Source organism: Carassius gibelio, chromosome B2 (genome assembly GCF_023724105.1).
Source record: "Carassius gibelio isolate Cgi1373 ecotype wild population from Czech Republic chromosome B2, carGib1.2-hapl.c, whole genome shotgun sequence".
NCBI lineage: Eukaryota > Metazoa > Chordata > Actinopteri > Cypriniformes > Cyprinidae > Carassius > Carassius gibelio.
The window spans coordinates 29,928,831-29,955,358 of NC_068397.1; the positions used below are offsets into that span (position 1 = coordinate 29,928,831).

The 26,528-nt window shown below is 35.7% G+C and overlaps 2 protein-coding genes across 4 annotated transcripts; one reads left to right on the plus strand and one right to left on the minus strand.

Annotated features, from left to right (window-relative positions):
* Positions 1-322: 322 nt before the first annotated feature.
* On the plus strand, positions 323-5,453 carry LOC127951044 (calcyphosin-like protein). Of its 2 annotated transcripts, XM_052548649.1 has the most exons (6): positions 323-440; positions 1,797-1,899; positions 2,365-2,496; positions 4,030-4,207; positions 4,289-4,498; positions 5,218-5,453. In XM_052548649.1, the coding sequence occupies exons 3-6, from the start codon at positions 2,420-2,422 to the stop codon at positions 5,317-5,319; spliced, it is 567 nt and encodes a 188-aa protein (XP_052404609.1). In that variant the 5' UTR covers positions 323-440; positions 1,797-1,899; positions 2,365-2,419; the 3' UTR covers positions 5,320-5,453. The 2 variants fall into 2 exon arrangements, with proteins under 2 accessions (XP_052404609.1, XP_052404610.1); XM_052548650.1 differs by lacking the exons at positions 323-440; positions 1,797-1,899 and adding an exon at positions 2,257-2,278.
* Positions 5,454-6,275: 822 nt separating this feature from the next.
* Positions 6,276-24,107, minus strand: LOC127951043 (ran-binding protein 3). 2 transcript variants are annotated; one of them, XM_052548648.1, is made up of 16 exons: positions 24,046-24,107; positions 21,393-21,448; positions 19,424-19,460; positions 17,930-18,016; positions 17,713-17,784; positions 16,123-16,188; positions 15,200-15,301; positions 14,514-14,614; positions 13,126-13,245; positions 12,925-13,022; positions 12,760-12,835; positions 11,946-12,161; positions 10,215-10,335; positions 9,989-10,131; positions 8,803-8,998; positions 6,276-7,527 (listed from the first exon to the last, which is right to left on the minus strand). In XM_052548648.1, exons 1-16 carry the CDS (start codon positions 24,065-24,067, stop codon positions 7,484-7,486), a joined length of 1,557 nt encoding a protein of 518 aa, XP_052404608.1. In that variant the 5' UTR covers positions 24,068-24,107; the 3' UTR covers positions 6,276-7,483. The 2 variants fall into 2 exon arrangements, with proteins under 2 accessions (XP_052404608.1, XP_052404607.1); XM_052548647.1 differs by having other exon boundaries at positions 15,200-15,313.
* Positions 24,108-26,528: the final 2,421 nt, after the last annotated feature.

Genomic DNA, 26,528 nt, shown 5'->3' on the forward strand with positions numbered 1-26,528 from the left:
GATTGCTGCAAGGGGTGACGTAAGGATAAAAAATAAAAATAAACAAAGCAATACCAAAAATAAGTGGACAACTTGTTAATGTCAAAGAGTAAACAGAGACTCAGAAAGTAAAATCCAAAATAAGTAATTCCATAAGCATTAGCCCCATTTAACATGACACATTTATACCATCACTGGTGTGTCCAATTGGGTTTAAAGGTCACATAAATAGGTAAATTGAGAGCACCTGTGTTGTCAAGGGGCTTGATTGTAGTATAAATACACCTCAATCTGGTGGAAATGGATACCAGAAGATTTCCAAATCACAAAGTATTCCTTGGAGTGCAGTTAAATCAATCATTAAGAAACACAAGAAGCTGTAAATCTAAGGGAAGCCACCAAGAGACCAATGCTAAGACTACCATAACTAAACCAGGGGCCACAGAAACCTCCCGTCTCAAGTGAAGAGCTAAGAATTATTCTAACACAAATTGCCTTACTTAACAATCTTTTGTAAAATGGCTGATTGCCAACCTATGGGTGAACTAAATTCCTGACCAAGCTTCAACAGTTTTTAAACAAAGCAATTAAGAAAATCAAAACTATAGCTGTCAGATGTACACTGTGTGTTGACATGAATATTTTCCTGTTGATCTGTGTCAAAAAAGCCTAATTAATTCTTCTGAAACTAAATGTTGTAAAACATAAAAGCATCTAATGGGGGTGAATACTTCTTACTGGCTCAGTATGTTTGTATAATCATGTTAATTTACACATAATTTGGATTTAACCATCAATGAAATGTAAAAAAAAAAAAAAAAAAGTTCACAAGCACATAAAAATACGGAAGTCAAACTGATGGTATAAACTTGTGCAGAGAAAACATCAACAGAGCAGCTTGATAAGCTCCAATTGACAAAACTGAGGTATTTGTCTCCATGACTTTCCACTCCACACCAGACGAAAGCGATTAAAAGCATTTCAGCTGCTTCTCCTGTAAATGTGAACGTCTAAATATTAAAAAAATTATCAAAATTTCCAGCTAATTATAACATTAACGCCATGGGGGAATCTTATGAAACCGGATAATAACAGGGCCATCTTTAACAATAATACAATCAAAAACTAATGTGAAACAAATTAGCGTTATCATTGAGAATAAATGGAGATTTATGGATGGGAATTGGAATTACAGTAAAAATTGTTGGGTGAAAGGTGATCTGGATGTAACTTACATCCATGAGAATCTCCCTGTAACGTTAGTGGTTTTAACAAGCTAACCTAAACCCAATCAACAAACAAACTAGCTCAGACATGAAGAAAGTTTGTTTATAGACAGCTTACCTTTACTGAAGTGTCGTAGTTTACGGCGGTAAATACAGATGAATATACTAGTTAAAAGTCTGCCATATTTTGAATTTCTTGAGAAACGGTTTATCCTTCAGGCCGATTTAGCAATACCATCACGTGATCACGCATTCCTGCCTTATACAAAATAACACCGTTTTCTCCTAAAAAATGGTTATACAGTTACTGTTATTAGAGTAAAACTCAGTTCAATTTAACACTAATTTATAGAAACATTCGGAAATGTAGCTATTACACTTTGAATTTGATTCTATATCATTTAAAAATAATAAAAAAACTGAAATAATAATTGCAGTTTACTAACACTGGTATTTGGCAGAAACTATGGTAAAACACAGATATACTGTAGAGCTAGACAAATAAATAAAAAATATGTGAATATTTTTTTTTTTTATGTTGACGATTATCGACGATTAATAATGACTGGTAATGATTGACACGTCTTACAGCCAATCAAAAAGTGAGCTGAGTTTGGGGGGCGGAGAATCAAGCAGGTGCACCTGAGACACACGTCAGACTGCACACTGCGTAAAAGACCACGGCAAAAGACAGGTAAGATATTTCATACTTATTTGACTGAATCTATATCAAACAATTTTTATCTGTGAATCAAAAAAGCAGAATATACATAAAGGACGACGCTAAACAAAAAACGTATAGTGATGTTTTTATCTTTGATATTTGTAAATTTATTTGTTAGTTTATTTTTTCACAACGGTCTAAGGGACTAAGTTGTGAAAAAGGAGTCTGTTAAATATGGTAATAATATAGCCTAGCAGATGTCAGTAATCTGGAACGTTTCATTTAGACTTTTTCTCATATAGAGAAAGATTAAATAGCCACATGAGTGTGTTTTATGGTGGTTTATGTGTACACTACAGTTGCTGTGGTTGCATCCTCTGAGAATATGTTTCCAGGCCAACAGAAGTCGGTACATAAAAGCACTTCCTTGTTTGCCCACGAGACGTCTTGAGGACCACCTCAGTGCATTTCTACATTCTTAATCTCTTTCCATAGCAACCTGAAGCTGCAGGCGACTGAAGTGGATCCAGCGAGACTGAGCTGAGGTGCTATGGCCGCAGATGCAATGCAGGAGCTCAGGCAGCAGTGCCTCAAGAGAGGAGCGGCGGGAATCAAGGCTCTTGGAAGGCAAGAGAAATACCCCAATCTCCTGTGAATATACGAGTCTGTGGTTTCGTGGTGATGAGGTGTAGCATTAGTAAAGCTGTTGTTTTGATTCCTGCTTGAAGCTGATGAGGAATTATCACCACTGTGCCATTGATAATTAACTTTCTAGGTTACATCAGGGGGACTGAACCGGTGATGGGATGAATCTCAGGAAAAACAAGTCATACCTCACCACAAAATCAAAGAATATGTCCACCCAAAATCAAACGATTGAAAAAAATAGATACTATATTGTACATAAAGAACATTTTCGTGGAAATGAAGCACATTGTTCATAAAATTTGTATAGTCTACTGTGCATTCAGATGCTGTGGTTAAATGATCGTTATTTAAATCAACATATTAAAAATGCACAAAAACTATTCACAATTCATTTAACGTTAAATGTTATTTGTTTAGCATTACAGTAGTAAGAATATGGGGGGAAAATGGAAATGTATGAAAATCAAACAATTAGAATGTAGCTTAATAAATCTTAAAACAGACTTTTAAGAAAAAATAAAAAATAAAATGTGATCAATAAGTCACGGCAACTTGTTTTTTCGTAGCTTTCACTCATCAAAATCCATCCATCCATCCATCCATCATCTTCCGCTTATCCGGGGCCGGGTCGCGGGGGCAACAGTCTAAGCAGAGACGCCCAGACTTCCCTCTTCCTAGCCACTTCCTCCAGCTCTTCCGGGGGGACCCCGAGGCGTTCCCAGGCCAGCCGGGAGACATAGTCCCTCCAGCGTGTCCTAGGTCTTCCCCGGGGCCTCCTCCCGGTGAGACGTGCCTGGAACACCTCCCTGGGAAGGCGTCCAGGAGGCATCCGAAATAGATGCCCGAGCCACCTCAGCTGGCTCCTCTCGATGTGGAGGAGCAACGGCTCTACTCTGAGCTCCTCCCGAGTGACCGAGCTTCTCACCCTATCTCTAAGGGAGCGCCCAGCCACCCGACGGAGAAAGCTCATTTCGGCCGCCTGTATCCGGGATCTTGTCCTTTCGGTCATGACCCACAGCTCATGACCATAGGTGAGAGTAGGAACGTAGATTGACCGGTAAATCGAGAGCTTTGCCTTACAGCTCAGCTCCTTCTTCACCACGACAGACCGGTACAGCGACCGCATTACTGCAGAAGCTGCACCGATCCGTCTGTCAATCTCACGTTCCATCCTTCCCTCACTCGTGAACAAGACTCCAAGATACCTGAACTCCTCCACTTGAGGCAGGAACATCAAAATAATGTAACCAATTTCAAGTTACTGAGATTCGTCTGTATTCAAGACTGTAAAAAATGAGTTGAAATGAAATGTACAGACACTTTGATGAAAGGCAGCAACTGAGATATGGTAGTTTGATACTTTTATAGGAAACATTCTTTTAATTTAAATTTTCTTGGCAATGCGAGGTAATTAGTATTTTAAATATTCACCTTTCGGTTTAATTCTTTTTTTTTTTTTTTACAATTTGGGGGTAAATTGTTTGTTTACCTAAGATTATAAATTCTTTCTAGGACATTTCGCATTATGGATGATGATGGCAGTAAATCTCTAAACTTCCAGGAGTTCGAGAAGGGCCTGGAGAACTACGGCGTGTCTGTGGGGAAGGACAAGGCACAGCGGATCTTTGCCATGATGGACAAGGATGGAAGCGGCACTATCAACTTCGATGAGTTTCTTGAGAAATTAAGAGTAAGAATGTGTTTTGAGGACACCAAAAAGTTTTTTGTGATAATTTCAATGCAATCTGCTTCTTATGTTTCTTTGCCTCAGCCTCCCATGTCGAGCTCACGCAGACAGGTGATCGAGCAGGCTTTCCAGAAGTTTGATAAGACAGGAGACGGCGTTGTTACCATAGAAGATCTACAGGGGCTCTACAACAGCAAGCATCACCCCAAATACAAGAGTGGAGAGTGGACAGAAGAACAAGTCTTCCGCTCTTTCCTGGAAAACTTTGACTCTCCATATGACAAAGACGGACAGGTTCCTCCAGTTTGTCAGATATGGGATGCATTTTCAGTCTAATAAGGGTCTGCAGACTAGATTACCATCATAATCATCCTTATATTTCGGTGCTTACATTTTAACATATTTAATATAATTTTACATTACATATTAACCCAAAAAAAAAAAAAAGTGTAGGTTGAAGGCAAGGAAAGTTTATTTTTATAGCACATTTCATACACAATGGTAATTCAAAGTGCTTTACGTAAAATAATAATGAAGAAAAATAATAATGAAGAAAAATAATAACTTTTAATTTTTAATAAGCTTTTAATAAAAAAATTTTTTTTTTTCTTATTTAAAATTAATTTAAAACAGTTAGAAAATGATTATTTTAACCATCTTCTCTTAAAATAATCACTTCCACTACTAAATTAATCTATACAAAATAAAAGAAACCACTTTTGGGCTTTATAAATAACTGGAAATTACACTTAAAAAAAGTTATTCATAATTTGACTTTCATTTGTTTGTCACCTTATTTTTTAAAATAATTTTTATTTGCAAAGTGAACTGCACATTCTTAATTCCTTGTCACATTTATTCCATTTAAATCCATTCACAAGTCAGGTTTTTTTTCAGTAAAAGTCCACTTTTGATTACCGTATGCATATAGCTACTCTAATAAAATTACATCTTTGAAAGCAATGGGTTTGCACGTCCATAATGTGCTAAAATCTCGTTTCTTCCCGTGACAGGTGACGCTGGAGGAGTTTGTGAACTATTACAGCGGAGTCAGTGCTTCTGTCGACAGCGATGAGTATTTCATCACCATGATGAAGAACGCATGGAAGCTGTAGTCATCATCATCATCAGCGCTCAGAAATCAGTTTCGACGCATTCAATTTGTCATTACAAAATTGTACTGAAATCGTGTAGAATGCACGATGTTTACTTGTTGAAATCATGTCTAATTAAACTTCTTTGGTTTGCACATCCTGCTTCAGTGTTGAACGCACGTGACTCTTGACCGGGACGCGAGTAAACGGTGTGACAGCTGTCAAAACCCGGGCTTGTTAGACGTCAGCTTCAAAAGAGCTTTATTGAGTTCTCTGACAAACACTCCTCAGTCACTTGATGAATCCCAGCAGCTGTTTAGACTGTAAACTGGTGCCTCTATTTATTTGATGCAGTCTTTGTGCTCAAGAGTTAGATGAGCGCGAGCGCCACCTGCTGAACGCAAACAGCATCACACATGTCCTGTCCTTTCCAAATTAGCCAAGATAACTAACAATCTCAAGTTTGGGACAGTAAGATTTTTCTTAATACATTTATTCATCAAGGACGCAATAACCTGATCAAAAGTGACAGTTAAGACGTTATAATGTTACAAAAGATTTCTATTTCAAATAAACGGTGTTCTTTTGAACTTTCTATCCAAAGAATAATCATCAAAGAATCCTGAAAATTAAAATGCATGTTTTCATAAAAATATGAAGCAGCACAACTGTTTGTTGATATTGATAATAATCAGAAATGTTCAGCAAATCATCATATTATCATGATTTCTGAAGGATCATGTGACACTGAAGACTGAATGCTGAAAACTCAGTGCAGCATCACAGAAATAAATTACATTGTAAAAATACTTATTTTAAATTCTAATAATATTTCACAATTTACTGTATTTTTGATCAAATAAATGCAGCACTGGTGAACAGAACAGACTATTTCCAAAAACATTCAGATTCATCCACGATTAACAAATTAATGGACATTAATGTATTATTCCAGGTGAGAAACTGAAGGGACCACATTTTGACATAAGACAAATTTTTATTTCAAATGTTTCATCGTTTTTTTTTTCATCTTTGATATTACTATTTATTTTGTAAAGGAGTTTGGAGACATGGTGTGCTAGTAAGTGATAATATACGCATAGAAATTTACAGAACAATCAAGGGTACACTTTTTTTTTTCTTTTTTGTCCTTTTCTTTTTCCTGCGTCTAAATGCACTCAAACTTCCAACACATGAAGAAAATCTTCATTTCTGACAAACCGTCTCCAAATGACACGAAATGGATAAAAAGTTAATATAGTAAATCGATATTTAACAAAAAAGGCCAACACAATACAAACCCTCAGAATATGGAAAATAAAAACAAATACCGAGATGCTGCTTTAAATGTTTAAAAGAAAAGAAATGTTAAACATTATCTGCCCCTAAACGAAGCTACACAACTCAGTTTGATGTTTCAAGAGACGTTGGGGTGAAGATATTTTTCTCTTTTACAGGGGGCGGATGTAGAAACAGATTCACTACAGCACGAGTCCGTGTGCCTGTTAAGTCCTTTATTCGTTAACACCAATGAGAAATCTAACTATCATCTTAGCAGACTAGTAAAGAGTGTCAGCTTGTCCTAGAAAGTGAGACGCTCAGTGAAGCTGGCAGAAATCAGCTGGGAACAATGATACAACTACACGGAACGCAGCAGAGGTCATGTGACCGTGGAGCTTTCAGGCAGCTGATTGGCTGAGAAGCACGATGATGCGGCAAGGTCATGGAGAAGCCGAGAGCCAATGAAAAGAGAAAGACAGAGAGACAATGAGTAAAAAACGGTCCCGCGGTAGAAACTGCAGTCTTGATGAGCCACGTCCTAAACGGAGAGAGAAACACCCTCACGCTCATCAATATGATGAGCGACCAAGTCCGAAGCCATACATGGAAAAGTCTTGTTTTTTCTTCTTTTTTTTTTCTTATTTGTTGTCATTTTAATTTGTTTATTTGCAGTCCAAGTGAAAAAAAAACTAAAAACAACAAAATGCTAAAAAAAAACCTAAACTCCAGATTTACAATATATGTTGGAGGGGAATATGAACTACAGAAGTTTGGGTGAGAGAGACTCTGCTCCAGCGGTCCATGGCTCCAGTCCGAGGGGGTCATGCCGGTCCGGGCTGTCCGCAAAGATGCCTGCGCTAAAAACCCCGGTGGACGGCTGTGGGTTGGGCAGAGGGTCGGGATGCTATGTGCTCTCGGCGGCTGCGGTCTCGCTGCTCTCACAGTTACCTGGAAGAAAACAAGTCAGATTTAACTCAGAAAATATACCAGAAACCAACAAGCTGAGCAATGCAAAACATACCGTATCAGTTACATATTTTTTAAATTACTCAATAATTGAGATATTAATACTCAAATTCACAGGTCTCATTTATAAAACTACATGGTAACATCTACATGAACTGGTTTTTATTCAAATCAATAAAATGTTAAAATTGGTGAATCCACCTTGATACATTAATTTATACCAAAACTAGATTTGTGTTAAATCAGGTAGAAATAACCCTTTAAAAGTCAAAACTGCTGGTTACTAGCAATCATTTTGCATTAGTTAAAATGAATCAACGAGTTATACATTTATTATTTTTTTAAATAAAACTAATTGTTCATTAAGTCAAAGTGCATATTATACAACTAGACCCCAAAGAACTAGTTAATAACAATCAGATATCGAATCTTCCTTTTCTGTCCAAGACACTAGAAAAGGTGGTATCCTCACATTTATATCCCTACTAAGAGAAAAATGGTATCTGTGAGGATTTCCAGTAAGGATTTAGACGGTATCATAGTACTGAGACTGCTCTCCTTAGAGTTACAAATGACCTGCTCTTATTATCTGATCGTGGTTGAATCTCTCTATTAGTGGTGTTGGATCTTAGTGCTGCGTTCGACACTATTGACCATAACATTCTCTTGAATGGACTAGAAAACTTTGCTTGCATTAAAGGAAGTGCATTAGCAGGTTCAAATCGTACTAATATGACCGCCATCAATTCGTAGCAGTGTAGAGTACCTCAAGGCTCCGTACTAGGGCAGTTACTCTTCACGCTTTACATGTTACCCTTGGGAGATATCATCATGAAACATGGTGCTAGCTTTCACCGTTATGCTGATGATACTCAGCTCTATATTTCTTCGAGGCCCGGAGAAACACTGGATGAGTAATTTCTTACTACTAAATTCAGAAAAAACTGAGGTTTTAATTATCGGACCTAAAACCTCTGCATGTAATAACCTAGAATATATATATGCAGATTAAGTTAGATATACCATGTATAAAATTTTCTATAGAGGGCTTTGCAATGATATATTTTACAATATAAACAATCATGTAGCCAGGTTTTGCTATGTAGTATGTATTGATTTATGATTGATGAGTGTACTGTGGAGTGAATGAATATAAAAATCTATAGAAAATGATTTAGATTTATACTTTCAGGCATTTATTGGTTATTGTCCTTGACAGAAATTTCACCACTGGTTCACTCATGTAAAAGACCGTACCACTGGCGGTGGAGTTCCCCGTGCCGCTGCTGTTGTTAGCGGGTTGGTCATCGTCACTGTCGTACTCGTTTGACTGTGGGATCTGTGGTTCGGTCGGGATGGGTGCGCTCTCGGTCTCCTGCTCCGCACGACTCCGCAGGGCCAGGATCCGGTGATGCAGCGCCGCGGCCAGCTGACCCGAATCTTTAGAGCTCGCCTGAGGACACACAACTTACACCATGATACACGGCTCCCAAAACTAACCTACAACTGCAATCACTGTAATGATTGAGTGAGGGACAGAAAAACTACTTTCTAGAGGTTGTGCATACATAAATTCTAGGAGATTCAATATTTGAAAACAAATAACTAGACCCTTTCTATTCAATTATATAATCACCTACAAACATTTCACCAATTTATTTTCCTTTTTAAAACCAGTGAATAACAAATATTATATTATTAAAATAAAACAATTTAATTAAAATAAATATATTAAAAACATTTAATTACATAAATCTGTATAACATATATATATATATAAATCAATGTATTAAAATAAATAAATTATATTACAAACATATATATATAATTTTTGTATATATATATATATATATATATATATATATATATATATACACACACGCATATATATATATATATATATATATATATATATAATTTTTTTTTTTTTTGTATATATTCATGATGATATCTCCCAAGGGTAACATGTAAAGCATGAAGAGTAACTGCCCTAGTACTGAGCCTTGAGGTACTCTACACTGCTAATTGTTATTAACTAGTTCTTTGGGGTATAGTTGTGTAACATGCACTGTGACTTAATGAACAATTAGTTTTATTTTAAAAATTAATAAATGTGTAACTCGTTGGTTCATTTTAACTAATGCAAAATTATTGCTAGTAACCAGCAGCTTAGACTTTTAAAGGGCTATTTCTACCTGATTTAACTATTTTACATTTTAAATACCATTTAAAATTATTTGTTTTAAATAAAAATATACATCAAATTAAAATATATATTTTACATACATTTTTTATTACTGTATTAATTTATTGGCAAAAATTTTTTGAGAGCAAAAAAAACCCCGATACCAGAGTTGCTTTTTAAACTTGTGCATTATTTAACAAAAACAACTAAAAAGCTAAGCACTTCCTGTGTAAAGTGTTACAAAGGTGTCCATCCTACCGATATGAGGAAGACCTTGACGCCCTGGTCCTCCGTGTCCATGGCTGTGATACGAACGCTCTTCTCACTGGCTTTATCCACCTGCATCTGAGGCCAGAGCTTGGTGTTGAGGATCAGGCGCAGACTGCCCTGCGTGCGCATCACTAACAGACAGAAGCAGTCACATGAGGAACAACATCACATATCGGCTGCTCTAAAGAAGCCTGACACTCAGCGCTGCTCTTACCTAATCTCGAGCGTAACGTGCCGTCGTCGGTGGATGCCATGTCATTAAGTCTGAGCAGACCGCGGCCTCGTTCCACCCACGACTGAGCTGGCTTATCGAACACAAACAACTTACACTGCATCTGTGGAGAGACGGACACAGATCAGCTCATTATCAGCACATCAAAGTTTCACTGCGAGGAAGAAACAGGACTGAAAAGATTAAAGGAATGTTCTGGGTCAGTGCAACTTAAGCTCTATAGAACACATCTGTAGCCTGCTGCCAATTACAACAGAAACTCATTCAGACTGCTCTCGGTTTGCACGGATGCACTTACAATAGATTTCTATGAGGCAAGACACTGGAACAGTAATCTAAATACACCGTTTTGGAAGCATAACCTGAACTGATAAGAGAATGTTAAGTACAAATAAACTGATAAGTATTTATAGGTAAGTATAGGAAAAAAGCTGGGGACATGCTCCACATGGAATTTCTTTTGAAGATATTTACTTTAAATGCTCATTTGTAGTTACTTAGGTTTCTTTTAATTATGCATTTTACATATTTTATATGTAATATATGTTTAAAAGTTGTTTAAAAAGTTGTTTAAAAAAAGTGTTTAAAAGTCTTGAAAAAGATAATAAAAAGACTAAACAGTTTCTGTGACCAAGAATGTGAATAAAAAAAGTGGTTTTGTAAAAAACAACATCTAAAAACTCATCTTTTTCGCCAGCACTTAACCAACTAATAATAGCACTTTTCCTTTTCTTGTCTTACATTTAAAAAAAAAAAAAAACTGGCTACGCCAGTCGCATAAGTCCAAAAATACGTCATGACAAGAACAAAAGAACATCAGTCGCTCTGGACTACAAGTTGCGTTTATTTGGGACAAAGAAAAACCAGCTAAGGCCGCGAGAGGGCGCTCTATGTTTTCAGGTGTAGACTACAGGAGCAGTGAGCAGCATAAGAGCGCCCTCTCGTGGCTTTAGATGGTAATATTTTCTCTTGGTTCATATCTAAGTAATTTTGATAAGTCACACCTGACTAGAAGTCGAAGGACCAGCCAAACTATGAAAATGTGTGACTTATAGTCCGGAAAATATGGTGTTTATACAGTTATTGCCACTTGTTGTGTAATGGCAAAAACAGTCAAATATGATAACAATTTTATTAAAAAAACAACAACAAATGATTAATAAGCAGTGTTTCACACTTTAATGATGAATGCATTTACATGTATGCACTACTGAACAGTACATGTTAATGTGTTAAAATTGACCCCAATCACTTCTATTGTGTCTCACAGTGACTTAGATTCAAAATTATTCCACAGAAACAGTTAATTGAGCTTAATTTGCATATATATTGCAAAAATGTTTTTATTTGTTTGTTTGAATTAAGTTTCTTCCGTTCAGCAAGGCTACATTTACTTAATCAAAAAATACTGTAAAAACTATGAAATATTATTACAATTTAAAATAGCTGTTTTCTATATGAATAGACTGTAAACTGTAATTTATTTCTGTGATCAAAGCTGTATTTTCAGCATCATTACTCAGAAACCTCTATTATTCTAATATGATGACTTTCTGCTCAAGAATTTTGTTTTTTAATGAATGAGTTGAGATCACTTCCTGAGGTTGGCAAAAGCTGAAGTAGATGTTGTTGACAGATTATATTATAAAACGATGGACTATAAGCCGATGTTTTTGCTGTGGCGACTGACTGCTGTGCTGAACGTGGACTCACCTGTAAAACATTGCTCTCCGCCTCCTCTCCTGTACGGACCTCTACTTTCTCCAGAATGCACTTCTTGGCAGTGGCTTTGGTGTACGCGGCCGCCGACTCTACCAGAGACTCTGATACACTGTGATCTGGTGCGGCCTCTTGTGATGAAGGCTCAGATGCTGGAGCTGGACCCTCTTTACTGGCCTCGACAGACACCTCGCCTCCTTTTGGGGGGCTCTGAAAGAACACAAAACTTTCTTTATACACCTCTGAAAAGCTTGGATTTTCTACTAAACTTTTTTTTTTTTTTTTTTTTTTTTTTTAAGTAAAACAAGATCGTAAATTATTATTTTTTTTGGTGAAATTAGTCCTTCATATGGATAGGTCTGTACAAAAAACTAAATGGGACAAAAAATGTGCCCCTGGAGTGTGTCTCAAGTCACTGGGGAATATTTTGAGCAATAGCCAAAAGGAACATTGTATGGCGCAAAATTATCAATTTTCATTTTATGCCAAAAATCATTAGGATATTACGTAAATATCATGTTCCATGAAGATATTTAGTAAATTACTACTGTAAACATTAAAACTTAAATTTATGATTAGTAATATGCATTTCTTAGAACTTAATTTAGACAAATTTCTCAGTATTGCATTTTTTTGCACCCTCAGATTCCAGATTTTCTAATAGTTGTATCTCAGCCAAATATCGTCCGATCCTAACAAACCATACATCAATGGAAAGTTGTGATGATGTACAAATCTCCCTCCCTTATGACTGGTCCAGGGTCACAAATGCATCTGTTGTCTAAAACCAGTCCTCCTATACACTCACCAGAACTCTCTCAAACATGTTCTGGCCAAAAACAAACTTGGAGTCTTTATCTGCGCTGTTGGAGGCATTGTTGGAGCTGCAAAAGCAAACAGAAGCAGATTTACAGGAAGTAGAAGCCGGGCCAGAGAGAGTGAACAGATTCACATGGCTCTATCGAAGCGTTACCTAGCGCTGCCCATGTACTGTAAGAAATAATTGGTGCTGCCAGACTGAGAGTCCTGTGTGGAGTCTTTTGATTCACTGGATGTGCTGTTTTCCTCCAACTGCTCAAGAAAAACACAGTGACAGAATCTGAGAATAAACACAAACACTCCTTGGGAACTTCAATCGCGTCAGCTTCGAAAAAAGCAGTGAGTCAGCGCTGACCTTCGCTCGCTCTTTGATGTTCTGCCCGAACACAAACGATGAGTCCACCGCACTATCCTTCTTCTGACTGCTGTCCTCTTTCCGTGCACCTCCATTTTCTTCTCCTTCCTTCTCCCGCTTCTGCAAAGGAACTCAATGTAATGCGGATCCGACGACAAGTCTATGGGCTTTAGACTTTATTAGGTCGGATGCATCAGGCTTCTCTGGCTCATATAGTATGAGAGCTTATGCCAGTTTTATGAAGGTTCATCAAGATCGTTTTTAAGAACAAAAAAAGAAAATTTAAGGAAAAGTCTCAATGTCTTTTGAACATGGTCTTTAAATGTAAAGGTCTCAAAATAGCAACTCTTCAAAGTAAAAAAAATTACAAAAAAAGAAAAATAATAAAATAAATTATGGATAGCTCTGTTAATACATAGAAATAACTATTTGATATCTGAATTGCAAAAACCAAAAAAAAAAAAAAAAAAAAACAGCCAATATTTTGGCTGTTTTCCAGTGCAAACATCTAAAGATTCTTAAATCAAGATATGTTTATGATACCCAGAAGTCTTATTTTATAACGTATTGACAAAAATACAATTAGTTTATAATTAAAACAATATTACATTTCTAAAGATTCAGAAAAATCTACTTGATTCAAAGATAAAAAAGTATATATAATTTACAGATTTTGGTTTAAGAACTTAATTTTGTTCAATTTCTCAGAAAACAAAACTTCATATTGGGGCTGTCATGATTTCTTGATTCTATTCTAGTATTCGATTTAAAAAAAAAAACAATTTCATTTTGCCGGTGTCGAGTAATGAGCACAATACTGAAAATTGCATATTTCATGGACGAGATTCAATAAAACACATTAGACCTTTTTCTTTTTTTTTTCTCTTTTTTTAAGGCTGCATGATATATTAAACCCATTTAAAAAATAACACATAATGCTATTGTGAATTAACACTATGATTCAATTAAATCAATATATGCAGTGCAGGTTTAAGATTTTCTGCTCTCTCAATCTTTGTCTTTTTAAGCCTTCATTTGTGTAATTAACATGAAAATGAAAATTAAATCAATGCATTTAGCATTAATATATATTTTTATCCAAAGCGACATTATAAAATTTAATAAATCAATGCAAATGTCACTGTTCAGCAAAATTATACCACATTACTGCTGCTTAAAACTAAAGCGATTAACTTGATTTTTCTGTGATTTCCTACAGTCATGTAGTAGTCATCAGTTATGAATTACTAAGCACCCAGGTCATCTCATACATGTGCAGTGATTACAGGTGATGCTGATATTTACGAGACGCTTTAAACAGGAAGTAATTAATTGCGGTTTATTTTTCAAGTGTTTCCATCTCAGATGTTTGTGCAGTATGTCCTCACCGGTGATTTGTCCGAGCTCTCTGTGTTGTTCAGGAAAACGGATCGGCTCTCTGATGATGAATCTCCAAACTTCCCAACTCCATTTGTTCCACAGCTGGAGTCTGCGAGCGAAAACATTGGCATAAACTAACAGCATCACACTATCAACACACATCTCCAGATTGGGATAATACGCCTCCGAGTCATGAATACTAGTGGTCACCCCAAACCTCATCTAGTCGACACTAATATATGTAGAGAGGAAGGTGACTGACGGCCGATATAATGCTGATACATAGGAATAATAATGACAAATGAGGAAAAACTGCTGAAATAAACAATTATTCCCCACAAGATTCACTCAAAATGCTACACTGACAATATTTTCTGTTGACAAGACCATGTGTAGATTCGATCATTTAGAAAAAGGAGCAGACCTTTATAAAGTGCAACTAAATAAGATAAAATATGAGATTGCACATTGAATTTGAAGATTAATTGAGTTGGATTAAACAGGCTTTTTGCTTATTTTAAATTTTTTTGCTTTGACTTGGAAAAGGAAAAAAATAGGTTTTTGACTTAAGTTTTACACATCTGTTCTCAAAACAAAAAAGCCTGGAATGTGGTTCCCTACAGAGCAGTCCGAGACCCCCATAGATTCTGTTGCTGTGAAAGGCATCAGCGAGCATTATGGGAGATGTACGTACTGGTCTTGACGGATTCGGTGAGGGTTTTGGCCGGAGGAGCCTGTAAAACGGCTGGTCTCAGAACACTGCGCTGCTGTTCTTTGGGCTTCTGACTGGGAACGCCTGGAAAACAACCTACTAACGGATTGAATCAGAAACCAAACGCCGCAGCACAGCAGCACACACCAATGACTGATCATCTGATAAAAAGACTAGGTTGTAATTCTCATGCAATGGGATGTTATAAAATATGGAAAAGCTTTCCAAGTTTGTGCTCCTACAGTTAACTAAAACTAATAATTAACTATAATTATACATTTAATAATTGTTTAAAAAAAACTGTCTTCCATAATTGAAATAAAGCTAAAATAAAGTCAAGTAAAATAAATAAATAAATATTAGAATAAAAATCCAAAAAAACAAAACAAAAAAGAATAAAAAAATATAATAATAAAATATAAATATAATAAAAAAAGCTGTTAATTATAAAAAAAAATAATAATAATAAAATATATATATATATATATATATATATATATATATATATATATATATATATATATATATATATATATATACATATACATATATATATATATATGTATATGTGTATATATATACATATATACATATATATATATATATATATATTTTTTTTTATTATTATTTTTATATATATATATATATATATATATATATATATATATATATATATATATATATATATATATAAAAATCTATAAAATTGAGAATAATTTTTATTTCGTTGCATCCCTCATCTTTCCAACGCACATGACGTTTTAAAAAAAGTACTGAAAGAGGAAGCTTTACAGTCAGAACTGTGACATTGTGACTAATTCCCTAACTTTTCCGCTCTAAAGTTCTGTTATATTAGTGTGTGTAGAAGCAGTAAAAGGTTCGGAGCAGGAATGAGTTGATCTTACCTGCGCTTGGGGCCTGACCATGAATGAGTGTGGGAGGTTTCAACCTGAACCCGACGGGCTTCTCTTCTGAGACGGACAAACAGAAGCATAAACATTAAGATGATAAACCCAACATGCCTTACGCAAGACCAGATAAGAGCTCTCGGATAAACACACACTCAAAGTTCATCTGTAATGCATGACACAATTCTACATCAAACACATCAGTCAAGAATCAGACACTACAATTAAAAAATTTTCTTTTCCTGTCAGAAACTGAAAAAAAAAACACTTTTTTTTTTTTTTTTGATGTGTAAAGCTTTATATTTTTACAAAAGGCAGTATGCTTTATATACACCACGCAGTATGCACTAGTAATTTAAGCACAGCATGTCCATCTCTGTAGGAGCCTCTTTACTTTGCTACATATCTACCGCCTCATAACGGCTCTGACCACTTCCTGTTAGACCTTAGTCCCCTCACAGGCCTCTGGACTTGTTTTAGCACATTCCTGACCAGAGCCGATACACATTTGGGTTTAGTGCGCTTGGCTGGGTTTGTGCTCTTTCTAAGAGAGACCAAAATAGAAAGCTGCGTTCAGATGCATGCACAGCATCTGCCATCAACATTACTCTGCGTAACACGTTATCTAGAGGATAAGAGCTGATAGCACTTAGTGAATCTGCTTTAAATGAGTCTTATTTGAGGCAGTGTTGTCAATGATGTTTATAAATTGCATTTCTTTTTAATCATTGTCAATGCTTAACCATTTAGCGCTCATGCACACTCATAGCACACACACATAACGCAGGGTTCACACACACTCTGTTCGCAGTGCGTAGGCCTATGCACTATGCGGTGTGTATTTTTTTTCATGCTAATGTAAACAGATTTTAAAGCATTCACACTGCAAACGATGCGGTCCAGCAGCGGTCTGCAGAGTGATAGATTCCACAAGAAGTTTGCTATACGTGCTGAATTAAAGTGACAGCGCATTTTTTTGCGGTAATTATGAAACCGGAAACGTAGTATTTACACCATAAATGCAAATAATTAAAGTCTACTGTTTTACAGTCAACATATATGTTTTGAAGGAAATGAGCACTTTTACATTAAAAATAAAAGTATTTTAAATGTTTTGCCACTTGCTTGAGCAACTGTGCTGTTGCTACTGTGCAACAAATGCACAAATATAAAACAAAAAAAAAAAGTGTTTTTAAAACTGAAAACTACTCTAAAAGCCCTCTGACTTCAGTTCGTTTTTAAATACAGGAGGGCCTATGACAGATTTAAAGATTTATGTATATTTATTTCTTATTCGAGCAGTCGATGACACTGAAACATTTTTTCTGATGAGGAGTCATGAACCTAAAACAAGGCCAGTTCTGGTTTCTATTTCTATTGCACTGTGACTAGTAGCTCCGCCCACTTTGAAATTTCATTGGTCCAAACCACTTCTCCACAACTGCATATTAAAGATCTCATGCTCTGATTGGTTGATTAACATTTGCTATGGATGGACTTGGGGCACATCATGGCTTGTTAGGACACATTGTTAAGTTTAAATCTTTATAGTCTCCGTAAAGGATTGAAATGGTGGCTGGTTCTTACCTGGCTCCGAGTCTGAATTACCAGTTGGAGACTGGCATAAACTTGAGGGCATAAAGATGTTATTCTTGGGAACTGTTGCAGGAAACAAAGAAAGCACGAAAGATAGAGAAGATCAGATGGGAGTATAACGCTTTCAGTAAAAACTAGTCGAATAATACTCCGAATCCACCCCCTTCAAGGTGAACAGTGCCAATCCACTCCATCGCTGTAGACTCACCTGAATGTGACGGGGGAAACTGGGTCAGAGATGAGGTCCTCTCTCTCTTTACCGGAGGACAGTACTCGCCATCATCTCGATCTGAATCTGGAGAGCATTACTCAATCAGTAGATCAATCAGAACTAAATCTAGTGGAGCACTACAATTCAGGCCACAGTGCAGAGAACTGCAAATGCTTGATTTTAACTGACCTTCTGAAGTAACTTATTATTCTAATAATGTTCTAACAATTTTTGTGCAATTATACTGACTTCTACCATTAAAAATTAGAAAAATAAGGATGCAGAGTATTATAAGGCCATCCAAGATGTGGATGAGTTTGTTTCTTCGTCAGGTTTGGAGAAATGTAGAATTGCATCAGTGTCTCATCAATGGATGCTCTGCAGTGAATGGGTGCCGTCAGAATGAGAGCTGATAAAAACATCACAGTGATCCATACCACTCATCAAATAGCATCTTGTGAAGCCAAAAACTGTGGGTTTGTAAGAAACAAATCCATCATTATTGTTGAAATCATTGCTTTAAATCGACTAAATGAGTCTATAATTCCTAATAACGCTTCCTCCAGTGAAAAAGTCCATCTCTTGTTGACTCTCACATCAAAATCCACCCTTTAGAGCTGTTAAGGACCGTTTAGGCTTGTAAACGGTGCTTGAGTTGTGTAGATTTCTCTCCTGATACAGACAAGATCAGCTGTTTGGACTCTCATTCTGACGGCACCCATTCACTGCAGAGCATCCATTGGTGAGCAAGGGACATGATGCTAAGATTATCCAAATCTGATGAAAAAAAATAGTTCATTACTGGGTGAACCTTTCCTTTAAGTCAGACAATGACCTCCAAATAACTCTCAAACTGACGTCTGGATGATAAAAGCACATCTGCATCCTACAATACATTTTTTGAGACGTTGTGTTAGTGTCTCACTGTCTGCATCTCATCACATATCATATACAAGTTCCTTTCCAGCAAAACATCATCGTCAGTGGGTGTTTACACGAAATATTAAAAACTTGAATCGTTGCATGTCCACAATCTGTTTGCTCCACGTCAATGTTTCTGTTATCGGCTGTTGAAGGTTTCGAGAATAACAAATAGAGCATTTTAGGATATTTTCTGAGACTATTTATGATGCATTAAAAAATTGTATTGCATTAAAACTCAAAGACACACTCAAGCATGCAGCACAATTTTAGCCACCAAAAATAAAACAAATATTGGGATATTGATTGATAAAGTGCACGCACATCCATTTGTCTGTCTTTCGCATTTATATAGACATTTCATGCAATATTGTAAAGAACAGTTGTGCTTTTCTAATGCACAAATCAGTTTGTTTTCGGTTTCATTTTGGCACATCATGAAACAGGTTATCAAAATAAAAAGCAAGTACCCTGGGAAAATTAGTCTGTGTAATGTTCACAATTTTTAGCAGCCAACAATTTTGACTTTGATGCATCACTAGAAACAAAAAAAAACCTCTTCAAACTTACCATCCCCGTCCTCCGCACTCGACCCATCTGCGGATCTCTGGAACAGGCACAAACATAAATAAATTCATTTGGTCACACATCACAGAGAAACACACTGTATAATGGAAAACCATATCGTAAACAGCCCCACTTTCAAATAATTTCTCACCAGAGCTAAAACCATGCCGCTGAAATGCAGAGTTTGTTTAATTTGCTTAAACTACTTTGGGGAAATCACAGCAATAAATTCAACTCACTACCAGCCAAACTGCTCTAATTTGGCAGGTACCATGTGAAAGGTTCATGCCTCGCCTGAGTGTTTATTGAAAAAATGTCTGTTTTGTTATTGCAATAAAACTCAAAGCTAAATTTAATATTTCCCAGTAAGTGTCTTCCATCATAACATCCTCGGGTTATTATGGGAAAGAGGTTTGTTTAGTTTTCAACTACAAAATTCACAATATCATGGCTTCTAAAAACAGCAACATATCATTTTAAAGCCACTAAATGGAAATGCAACCAATGACTTGCGTTTGCAGTAGAACTTCCTTTTGGACTAGACAATGGTGGACAAGAGTTTACAACTTACATCGTCTGCCTCTAGCAGAGCAGAAATTACACAATACCACTCAACCTGGGGATGGACTGAGTCTGTCTTATCTTCTGTTGAGCACAAAAGAAGATATTTTGAAGAATGACGGTCACCAAACAGCAGATGGTAGCCATTTACAGCCAAAGTATGGAAAAAAAAAAAAAAACTATGGAAGTCAATGGCTGCTATCGACTGTTTGGTTACCAAAATGTTTCAATATATCTTTTTCTGTGTTAACCTGAAGAAAGAAACTTATACATGTTTGGGTGAACTACTCCTGTAAGCATTTATTAAGTGGATATTAGTTTTGAAATAGTGGATACATCAATAAATGGAGCCGTCTATAAATGCAGTTTCAAGAACTGTTGATTGAACTAATGTATGCATTTCAATGCATTTCATGTTTTTGTTTTGTTTAGTAGTTTTGTAACTAAACACACTAAAGATCCAGGACAGGTGGACATTTCTTTCTTTTTACTGAGCTCAGAAAAATAAACAGTTTAGAGATGAGGATGGTCAACGAAAACACTGACTACGTTTACATGCTGTTAAAATTGGGGTTATGGTAGGGTTAAGGTCACTATTTGGGTTTCTGAAACATTCGGGATAACCCGTTTACATGCGTGAGCAGAGAGAGTTACTCCTGTATACATGTAATGTATAATCAGTCGCCAATATCCCGATGTAAACAGCGACGCACGGTTAGCGTCTGGACGCAAGACGCAATATGCGTCATTTCCAATTCTTCTTCCTGTATCCAAAGACTCACATGACCAAGGTTCCTTGCGAATAGAACATGCGCAGAACACACATTTTGATGGGGATATGCCGAAACGCGTTTACAAGACCAAATATTCGGGTTAGAAAAGGGGTAACCCAGGTATAATATCCCGGTTTTTAAAAACCGGGATATGAGCATATCCGGGTTTTTGCCGGTGTTTACATGGCCGTGCATGACCGGGTTATTGCTAATATCCCGGTTTTGAACGGGTTATTGGCTGCATGTAAACGTAGTCACTTTCTTATAATCACTCCTATAAACCCAATACTTTAAACCGTAGTTTATAATGAATTAAATTTTTGCAAAGTGCATAGATTATGCAAAGACATACTTCTCGTTTAATTACCGGTATGTACTTCACTTGAAAACATACATTTGTTACTTTATTTTGCCTACTGTTGATTTTATTTGTTCTTGCTGCTGCTAAATCATTAAATATTAGTTTTGCATATTGCTTACTGGGAATATATAAAAATACAAACAATCAGAACTGGTTGAAAGTATACATACATACGTAAACAGATTACAGTTGGGGGGAAAGGTTTGCAAGAAATAAAGAAAGGAATGGGTTTGACCATTTTTTTAAGAATTATTCCTTGATGAAACAGTGAACAAACCTTCAGTGCTTTGTCCTTCTGAAACACAAACACTGGAGGAGCTATGGCAGGCTTCTCTGTTGAAAAGAAAAACAAAGAAAATTAGCAGGAAATATGGCTCAAATAGATACAATCCCTGTATGCCTCTCCAAAATCCTACATTACTAATTTTACAGTTCTTGTCGATCCAAGTTTCCCCCTATATATCACACAAATATCCAAAGTCACAAGATAATCATTCTCAATATAGGTCATTTCCTAAAATGGTTTATTTGAGGATAGTGCATGACTCAAACTGACCAAACCATCCAAAGCAAATGCTTTACGTCATACTTAGTTTAACAACCAGAGATCAACACTATCTGTGCCAAACCGGTCAATTTTTAACTTATTTCAAACGGTGTTAAAGACAACAACCAACTGACAGCTTTGCATGTATTTAATAAAGAAAAGAAAATGGCAAGCGCTTTGCATAAATTTAATAAAGCAAAGAAATGGCAAGCAAAATATTGAATTAAACATGCAATTTTGCAAAAAGAATGAAATGGTATTTCCTTGTAAAATACACTGTAATAACTGATTTATTTAAAACTTTCAAAAGTGATTTTTACAGAGGCATTTGTGTCATGCATAAAAATTGTTGTTAACAAATAATTATTAAATATGAATACCTAGCCTCCAGTAGCTTATTGTTTAAAAAAAAAAAATTTTGATAAAAGACTGCAATGTCCAATAAATTTCCACATGTATTAATCCAAAAATATAAATAAAACTTGCACCAAATTAATAATAACTGTGGAATTTTATAGAAATGCTACAGTAAATAATCATAAATATAATAACAATATTAAAAAAAACCTCTGTTATAGAGACAGAGGAAACCACAATTAGATGTAAATAAGGTGTGCATTACACAAAGGAATTTTGAAGTACCATTGCACTTGAAGTGCTGAATGCAAAGGTCACCAAGACATTTCTAATAATTTCATATAAGTAACTTGCAATCACATAGCTCAGACGAGCATGGGCTATTTTGATTCTCGAAGAATGCATATGAACTAATACAAATGTAAATATTCAATGCACATCACTTTTGATGAAACTGTCTCCCAAATGCATAAAAAAACATCATTAATGCATTAAAAAGCCCTAACATCCAACCGCTAGTTATTTAAACTTCAACCTGTAGTGTGTCCTTGCCATTACAAGCCTCTGGTAATCTGATCAAGTGGGGTTAGTAACCAGTCCCTGCAAGCCAAACAGTCTCTAAACAATATTGTCAAAGAAGTTATATTATTTCTTATCTCACTTCAGGCCAACCAAAAAAAAAACCCTAGGCACTTCTGGCTCAATTAAAAGGCTTTATAATGATCGTCATGCTTCGTAAATAAACAAAGACACAATATCTGGCTGGCACTTCTCGTATTTATAGTTGCAAGACCAAAACTGGTGGCTAATAAAACAATCATTCATAAGGAAGAGTACAAAGCCTGTTTAAGATGATTTGCAGACCACTAAAGAGTGCAATAGCACACGTGCGTCTGTAAACAGATCACATAGTCATCTGGGTGGCTCATTCAACACTGTAAACCCCTGCACATCAATGTAATTAGGTCAAGGGGTGAGGCATCCACCGATGGGTGATCTCACCACTTAAGGCTGCTGTATTGGAGAACGTTAGAGCCCTAAAGGGGGGGGGGGGGGGGGGGTCATGTGTGTATGGGGTTGCATTTCACCCCTGCTAGTAAGAGGGTGGGCGGGCCTGCATTAGCACAGGCAGCGGAGCCGGGTAACGCCACAAGCCGCGAGAGAGGCACCGACAGCCGGCTTACCAGTGAACGAAACACCGCCACCTGCTCGGGACTCCGTTTTCAGACTATAAATGGATGCATTTATTGGAATAACGTCAAAAAAGTACCGTGAATCCAGATCAGATCGAAACCAGCCATCAGTTTAGCAACTCACCACCCCACCCACCATTTGATTTCGTTTCAGTATGTTTAATTTTTAAGCATTGGTCTCAATAAAGGTTAAATAATTAAATATCCATTCAGAAACGGTACATATCTCTGATCCTGAAAAGCTAAAAATAGACGTCTAATCACATAAGCCACGATTAGAATAAAATGGCACGCTGCAAAAAAAAAGAAAGAAAAAAAGATCCCTAATGTAGATGCATAATACAGAAAAACCTTTTCTGCTACATATTTAAAATATTGAGCTGCGTGCTAAAATACACATATGTTGATCCTTAATGCAACAGCATGCTCAAAGTAAAAAAACGTCATTCTTTAATCCCTTGTAATTACGCATGAAATGAATTATTTCGCAGCGCGCGCGCGGATGCGTAGCACGCGAGCGCATCGGGGGCAAGCGCGTGCGTTTCCACCCGCCTAAAAATCAAAAAGAGAAACACACCGAGGTCAGTCCGTTAGCTGCACGACACACACACACTGTATGTCAGTGCGCTGGTTAGCTTGCGAAGCTAACACATTCATCGGCTAACTTGAGCTAAACATAGACACACAAACACGTCCTCATAGGCGCGGAAGCGCGCAGACCGGGTCATAAACACGCGTGGCGCTCTCACCGACGCTATTGTGTCGTATATGGCTCATGGTGGCGGTTTATTTGCTTTATTTTACTCATTTTGCGGATTCACACGGTTGCCTACCTTCGTTCGCCAAGTCCGCCATTTTTCTTCTCCGTGCACACCCACAATGCACCGCGGCACTAGTTCGCTTTATTTGACGGAGCAGCTCCACTCGAAATACATTTACATTTGAATATCATTACTTATTTTTACACCAATCTTTACCATTTTACGTATCATTTTTCTCGAAAACTAATATATAATGTTTTAACTAATATTATAAAGTAAATAAAAGCAAATAATGTTAATATAATCACTCTAAACTCTTTTACTAACAATATTATTTATCATTATAAAAACGATTAACATATTACGTTACGTATAAATTAGGTTATTATAATATAGTTATTTTATAGTTTTAATATTAAAACATGATTTTCATTTAGCCTATGTCTTGTTGCATCCACTTAAAATATAAATTCATATTATAAAAATAGTATTTTGTGTTAACAATGTCTAAGTATTAATGTAATGGGTATCACAATTACTTTATTATTTGTAAATAATTTTCATGTCTTGTTGTTTCTATTGACAACACCAGTTAAATAACGATAATAATTATCTATTGTCTAATTTTAATTAAGCGTAATTATTACTTATTATGTTAGTAATATATTTCTAGCCTCTATTTTTTCTGTTTTATTATATTACATAACTATTTTGTTGTGTAAATAATTTTAATTCCTCATATATATATATATATATATATATATATATATATATATATATATATATATATATATATATATATATATATATATATATATATATATATATATATATTTCTTCTTAATCTACTAATTTTGTTAATTGAATATTTTATTTTATGTATGTTTAAATAATTAATAAATAATTTATATATTACTGTAAACTATTATTTCTGTATTATTTTATTCCGATTTAATTTTTTTGTAGTAATGAAATATAACCACTAGATGGCTATATTTTGTCAAGTTTCTTATGACTTGATGTTCAGCCTGAACTTCACGTTGATCTTCTACATTTTATTTAAATAGGTCAATCTGTTTAATTTTAATTTTAAAATTAAGTATTTGATATTTTATTCGATTATTAAAGTAACTGATTATTTTAAAGCATTTGATGTGCTTTCGTTTATATATGTAATAAACTGTAGACTGAGAAGAAGAGAAAACTGTTCTGATTTACAACAATTGTATTCAATCAACTTCTGTTCTATACAGAAATACATTTCCTTCATGTTGCACATGAACCCTGAACCCCATTAACTTCGGATAAAGTCTATTAAATGACAAGCAATGTGCTTAAAATATAATAAACGAGAAGAAAAATATTCTAGAGTGGGATCTTCTTTCACGATGGTTTACAGAGCCCTTGGGCAAAACCCATGTAACCACATGCAACAAGGCAGCAAACAGAGACCTCCTGACAGAAATGAAGATGAAGACAAATATCAGTGATTATATAGCATAAAAAAACCCATGAGGTCATAATCACTTGACTGAAAGATTTAGATTCTTCTCTGAATCACAAAACAAGGGCATCATATGTATAAACAGGTGTTATTCTCATTGTATCCCAACTGTTTAGTATGTAAAAGGGGGGATTTCTTTCTCTTTTTATTTGACCATTAAGTCCCATTCTGTGAAATCGCATGAGTTATGATGAATAGATGAAAAATATCAATTTCTCACATGCAGGCTTATTCAGGCTTGCATTTAAATGAGAGTTGAAGCAATCATCTGACACATTTCAACTTTTATTTGGAGCATGAAAGAGTTTAAGAACTTTACTTGAGATATTGAGATATTATTGAGATATTCAGGATTTGCTGTTATGAAGATGTTTAGCTGGCTAATCATCATGGATAGCATGTGTGAAATGAGACGGGGGGAATCCAGACTCCATAAAAAAAGAACAAAAGCACTGCATTATTTCTTTTCTTTTTACATGATATTCCATGCTTCCAAGAATGTTGGTACCGCATTCCTTCCTCTCTTCTGCAACCTTACTTCAGGCCAGATATTAAACAGAAAGCCTCATTGTTTTATCACACTGATGACTGATTACATCTATCCTGTGAGTTACTTGTTCCTGTCTTTCAGGATTGGGTTCTCAGTGCTTATGTAACAAGAAAGTACAATTTAAGTGAGAAATGCATTTATGTAATCGTTAGACTATAAGGCACACGTCTGGGTCTCTGCCAGATATTTGACACATATATCAGCTCAGATGCATCCGTTAATAGACACATTTAGATTAAATTTCCCACGTGCCGATGTTATGTAACTGATGCCAGTATAGATAAAGACTCATTTTGTACAAGACACTGATAACTTTACTACATATGCATGGTATTTATTGATCATCAATGAACTTCGGAAGAATAGATTTCAATGCATTTTTGCAATTTGAAGTGAACTGAAATGTATAAAACTGATGCTTTATTTTATTTTAATTGCTTTATTGCAGCAGGAGACTCTCTACTGTATTTCAGAAACACTCTTAAACATCAAGATTCTTTT

Bases quoted from the DNA above. Each gene is read 5' to 3' on its own strand.
- LOC127951044 (XM_052548649.1), top strand. From the start codon at position 2,420: ATGGCCGCAGATGCAATGCAGGAGCTCAGGCAGCAGTGCCTCAAGAGA. The intron at 2,497-4,029 runs GCAAGAGAAATA...AATTCTTTCTAG, and splicing joins GGAATCAAGGCTCTTGGAAG to GACATTTCGCATTATGGATG. The intron at 4,208-4,288 runs GTAAGAATGTGT...TCTTTGCCTCAG, and splicing joins AGTTTCTTGAGAAATTAAGA to CCTCCCATGTCGAGCTCACG.
- LOC127951043 (XM_052548647.1), bottom strand. From the start codon at position 24,067: ATGGCGGACTTGGCGAACGAAG. The intron at 18,017-19,423 runs GTAAGTTTGAAG...AATGCTCTCCAG, and splicing joins GAGTGCGGAGGACGGGGATG to ATTCAGATCGAGATGATGGC. The intron at 13,246-14,513 runs GTGAGGACATAC...GTTCCTTTGCAG, and splicing joins AGAGCTCGGACAAATCACCG to AAGCGGGAGAAGGAAGGAGA.